Source organism: Macrobrachium nipponense, chromosome 47, assembly GCF_015104395.2.
Source record: "Macrobrachium nipponense isolate FS-2020 chromosome 47, ASM1510439v2, whole genome shotgun sequence".
NCBI lineage: Eukaryota > Metazoa > Arthropoda > Malacostraca > Decapoda > Palaemonidae > Macrobrachium > Macrobrachium nipponense.
In genome coordinates, this window is record NC_087222.1 from 1217988 (window position 1) to 1223987 (window position 6000).

General features: G+C 37.5%; 1 protein-coding gene across 1 annotated transcript in view; it reads left to right on the forward strand.

Annotated features, from left to right (window-relative positions):
* The window catches only part of LOC135204660 (gastrula zinc finger protein XlCGF52.1-like), a 29402-nt gene extending 24180 nt beyond the window's left edge, over positions 1-5222 (forward strand). The window contains exon 2 of the mRNA XM_064234810.1: positions 2211-5222. Within this exon, the coding sequence (XP_064090880.1) occupies positions 2285-3508 (1224 nt within the window). The 5' untranslated portion in view covers positions 2211-2284 and the 3' untranslated portion in view covers positions 3509-5222. The remainder of the gene's footprint in view (positions 1-2210) is intronic.
* The last annotated feature ends 778 nt before the right edge of the window (positions 5223-6000 follow it).

Below are 6000 nucleotides of genomic sequence, written 5' to 3' on the forward strand. Positions count from 1 at the left end.
TTTCTGATGATTGCATACTAAACTTCAGGCAATGACAAAAAAAGGAGCCAAAAATGAACTCTTAATCTTCAAAACTAAGCGCGCTGTGATTTTTTGAAAAAATTATTTTTTCCGCTTCCGCGCTCACTCAAAACCGGCTCCGGCATTCGGGGGAGTTTTTTATTTTTACCGCTTCGGCGTTTAAGGGTTAATACTGTAAACCAGAAATGGATTTTTTATCATATATGTATCTGAAAAATCGTCGTTGGCTGGAACTGTGGTAAACGTAAATACCTGAGTATTTGAATACCTCAAGAGTGAAGGAGACCTGACACTGGGTCAACAACTGAGTAAATACTTGAGGGGCAGTGGAAATATCACAGCACATTGCCCAAAACTGCCATACTTTCCCATCCCAACAAAACCTGAGAAGATGACAGGACTTAGGGTGAATGGGGTCTTGAAGAAATGCATCCGTGACTCAATGGAGACATCCAATTGTCCTGACAGATTGTAAGAACTGTACTGGGGGTCTCCATCTTGAATGGAGTCTTGAGCCCATGCTTGTTAAGATGAGAGGGATCTACAATAGGTCTCCAGCCTCCCGTTGCCTTTCTGACAACGAACATCAGACTGCAGTACCCCTTTGATGGAAGTTTAGGTGATTCCACTGTTCTCTTCATTGCTAAGGAATAGCTCTCAAGACTTACCAGCAGCAGATAACACGTTAGCCATATTCTCGTTCAAAATACTGCATAGGCGATAATTTCGCTACAGGTCAAAGAGCTTGCCATCCCATAACATACACGAACGCATGACCTGAAGTAGTCTCAGTAACATAACCTTCCAACCTAGGCCTACCCAGATCTTCCCAATCACCTTCAAGATCCACATCACTATCTGTATCTAGCTGAATATCAAGGGAAAGGTCCTGCTATTCACTCCAGTGAGTATGCTCCCACTTCCTGTGGAATGGGTGGTGCTGAATGCACCAACTGTGTTGCGACTGGGTCACTCACTGGTGAACCCAGAACAGGAGCAGGAGGGCTGGAATAAACATGATTAGCCAAATCCTTAACATCAGCTAAATCCTTGATCTGACTATCTACTTGATCTCTTAAGTTATAAAGGATAGAGCTCAAATAATCATAAGATACGCTTGATCCCAGACTTTGTAGCAGGTTTAAGCAAATCATATACCTTCTCACACTGGTCTGGTAAAAGTGCAAGATCTGGCAACTGAAAATATTTGCACATCCTTGGGCAAGACTGAAGGACTGCCTACAATACTACCCTGCACATCTGAAGCCACACTCTTACCTCTTATTTTGCACTTGCTGTTAGTCCTAATAAGACCAATCCGTACATTGATCACAGCTAATCTCGAAGCAGTCATACTCCCTACAATTATAACAGACAGTATGACCATCAAAAACAAGTTTTGACTCTTAGCCATTTGTGGCAAGAAGTGCAGCATCTTGTGTTCTTTGAAGGTGATGATTCCGTGCTGCAATGACTGGATAAATCCTCCATAATAATGTAGACAAATGCACTGATAACTAAAGGTAAGATTGCCGGCCAATACAACAAAGAGTTGTCAAGCCTCCAATATACACTGGACACCACAAAGGAAGGAATGGCTGGGTGTTGGAGGGAGCTCCATCGCTCCCCAAGCACTGGGGGCAATCAGGTTGCTTTGACTTGAAACAACCGGGAACAAGTTACAGTGATCTTATTCCATAGAGACCAGCTGGCTTCTGGCCTAGTGTTTTGGGGCATAAGTTCTCCATATATATGTAATTAAAGGGTATATATGTGACTGCATTATATGTGTATGCATATATATGCGGCATTTTAATGTTTGCATCTAATGTCTATGATTCAATGCTGGTAGGTTTGTCGACCATTTAATGGACGTGAAAGGTACATGCAAATCTTAGTTCTGCAGGCTAGCATGAAAAAAATAGATTTATAATTCTCCCAACACATGTAGGAAAGATGATGTTCATTTGATCGTCAAAATTAGAGTAAGTCGGTAATTTGTGGTAAACAGAATCTAGTTGAATTGTTGACCAAATTTGGCATGAATAAATTTGTTAATTTTGAGACCAATTATGTCCAAATTATCATTGCATTGTGGTATTTGTTTTCCCTGAGGATGCCTACTTTAGAGTTGTTATGAACGGTGCTATTCAGAACATGTTTTTCTCAGATTGTTTATTTCATTTCAGATTATTTCAAACAGAAGAAAATTTCTTCAGATCCTAACAAGGATTGAGTATAACACTTAAAACATCTTGTGAAAATGGAAGCAGAAAAATCATCATCACTGCTGTTAATCAAAGAAGAGAACGAGAATCTGGAGGAGGATCTTACTGAAAACACAGGGGAAGGCTTTTCATTTGCAGACCCCTTCTTAGAAGTCAAGGCAGAACCAGAATTTTTTGACGGTGGGGAATTTGATGTGAACTGTTCCTTCCAAGCTATTATGTGTGAGGAGGACAGCTCTCCAAGCTGTGATGATGAAAGTGGAAAGAAGATCTGTATTGCTGAGGAAAATAGACATTTGGGTAGAAACAACACAGCACGGAAACGAATAAATTGTCCTGAATGCCAAAGGACATTTTTAAATATGTGCCATTTGAAATCCCACATAAGAACTCATACTGGAGAGAAACCATATACTTGCTCTATATGTCAAAGAAGTTTTTCTCGGTCAAGTACTCTCAAAATACACATGAGAAGTCATACAAGAGAGAAACCCTATACTTGCTCTAGATGTCCAAATAGTTTTTCTCAATTAAGTAGTCTCACAAGGCACATGAGAACTCATACAGGAGAGAAACCATATATTTGCTCTATATGTCAAAGAAGTTTTTCTCATCAAAGTCATCTCAGAGAACACATGAGAACTCATACAGGAGAGAAACCATATACTTGCTGTACATGTCAAAGAAGTTTTTCTCAGTCAAGTACTCTCAAAAGACATATGAGAAGTCATACAAGAGAGAAACCCTATACTTGCTCTAGATGTCCAAATAGTTTTTCTCAATTAGGTAATCTCACAAGGCACATGAGAACTCATACAGGAGAGAAACCATATATTTGCTCTCTATGTCAAAGAAGTTTTTCTCATCAAAATCATCTCAGAGTACACATGAGAACTCATACAGGAGAGAAACCATATACTTGCTGTATATGTCAAAGAAGCTTTTCTCTTCAAGGTAATCTCAAAGTGCACGTGAGAACTCATACTGAAAAAAAACCACGTACTTGCTCTATATGTCAAAGAAGTTTTTATAAATCGGGTAATCTCACAAGACACATGAGAACTCATACTGAAGAGAAACTATTTACTTGCTCTATATGCCAAAGAAGTTTTCATAAATCGGGTAATCTCACAAGACACATGAGAACTCATACTGAAGAGAAACCATATACATGCTCTGTATCTCAAAGTTGTTTTTCTTTTCCGGGTATTCTCAAAAGACACACAAGAATTCACACTAGACAGAACCTGTTTACTTGATCTCTGTCCAATGAGCTTTTATTATGTACTTTAATTTAATTATCTTGACTCCTGAATCTATCTGTGTCCTTAAATCTTGCAACTCAATTTTCGACCTGTTCCCTTCGTCTGATGGACTTGAAATCTCGCCTGGTCACTCAATCCTGGTGACAATACAATCTTACAGGATCAGGGCAGCAATGACCTCTAGTGACCCTTTAGTGACTTCTCACAGCAAATCCCCAGGATTTGTCAGAAACTCTTCTTTGGATTTTTCATAGCTTCTTTGACTCTGTAGAGTCTGTCTCCTAAATAACTCTTCCCCTTTCTTCCTCTTCATCCTTCCCTCCCCTTCTCTACAAGAAATACATTTTTCTATTTCTAATAGCATTTCGTTCCATGTTTGAGGCCTACGCTTTTATTTCTATAGATATGATTATAATAGTAAGAGAAAATTCTGATATGTTTAAAAAAATATATGTATTTCTTTTTACTTTTTAGTGCATTTTAATAAAGGCATGTTTTAATTTATTTCTGAGACTGTCAAAGGACACAATGGAAACATTGTAGAGAGAGGAAGTTCTCCAGTACTAATATCAAATATGTTGGACAATTTCAAGTGCTTTGAGATGAATCATGCAAACTCATAATATTTTAGAGGGCAATTAAATGCACCGAATGCCATAAAGGTTTTCAATATTCCTCTGCTCTCAAAATCCTTTTGAGGACCCATACTGGAGAGAAGCCATTCATGTCTCCTGCATGGCAAAGGAGATGTTTTGAATCAAGGTGTCTCAAAATACATGTGAATACTCATGCTATAAAGAAGTCATGGCTGAATCTGCACTGGGTTCCCAAGAAGTCTTCTTTATTAGGTCCATATTAGAATGAATGTGTTAACTGAGAAGAAAGACGACACTCTTCCACAAGTTGTTAAAACGATTTTCCTCTTGTAGATTCATAAGATATGTCAGCACCCATGGAGGATAAATATTGTTTTTTTACACTGCATGTTGTATTTTTGTCTTGTATTCTGCAAATCATAGTCATTGGTTCTTAATGTCAGACTGTTTTTCAGGTGTCAAAATGCACCAGCGAAGTCACTCATCAGAGACGATCTTCAGTTGCACTGAAAGATTTGTTAATGTTTTGCACCCCAAAGTAAGTTGCACTTGATGTGGAGATAATTCTTGTAAACTTGTCTGCAAAATCTATAGAAAAAAATGCAACAGCAACCTAAGGGACAATAAAAGGAAAAACCATATTTATATTTTAATGATCCAATTCATGACCATCATCATTGCTGTTAATCAAAAAGGAGAAGGAGAATCTGGAGGAGGGTCTCACTGAGAACACAGGGGACGCCTCTTCATTTGCATGCTAGGTTAAGAAATTTTCTTGTATCCTCTTCACTTTTCTGGTTCCTGTGTGCTCTTTGTATGATTTCCAAATGAAGAATTAGTTCTGTCTTTGGCTGACATGAATGGAAATAGAAAGATTAATTTCTTCATTACACATCAACGAAAATTAGGTGCAGTTTTATTTTATTATTTTTAAATGACCTTGGTTTTAATCTTTTACAAAGAATATGATACAGCATTAGTAAGTAAATCCTAATACTTTGTATTAGCTCATTAAACACAGTGGGCTGTGTAGTATTTTGTTTTAGGTTAACCAGTCAAAAGTATTATTAAGACTGGACTTGTTTTGTAAATGAGTGAAGTAACGTATTATTCTGGTTAGATTAAAATCTTTTTTAGTTTTATTTCAATGTATAAATAAAAATATTGATAAATGATAAAAAATATTTTATTCGTAAATCAAATCTTTCATTTGACCCCATAAAAACTTAAATAATATCAGAATAATATTCTACACTGACAAAAGTGAATGATGCACCGAGTATCTGGTCCAAGTGCACCTCTTCCCAATTGAAGTGCATCTTTCCTTGCTGTCCCAATGCACCAACTTTACTCACATAACAACTGCCCTTTGGCAAACTGTATAGATGACTATACTGTTCACTTTTCAGGATTATTTTCTTTGGAAGTGAATCCGTTTAAAAAGTCTTAACAAAAACAGAATATTACAAAACCAACAAACACATCATGCTATGAGGGAGAAGTTTAAAACTTGACCACCTTGCTAGGTAGCTACCTCTTAATTCAAACTGCAAGCCCAACTGTGGTATTTCTACAGAAGCATTCTGCAGCGGCCTAGGCTATGGCAATTGACGTTTTCCTATGCTATTTTACTTGCTGTACAAGATTTGAAAGTAATATTTATTCGGACAACTGTAACTAAACAGTAATTTACCTTTGACGACTACATGATGGTACCAACGGGTCGACGTATCGAGTTCAAAGGTAAATTAAAGTTTAGTTCCAGTGGAACGTAAAAAATATTCCCTTCAACTCTTGTAAAGCATGTAAAATAACATAGGAAAATGTCAACTGCCATAGTCTAGATCGCCGTGGAATAGTTCTATAGATCTAGGGGGAAGATGGGGTACT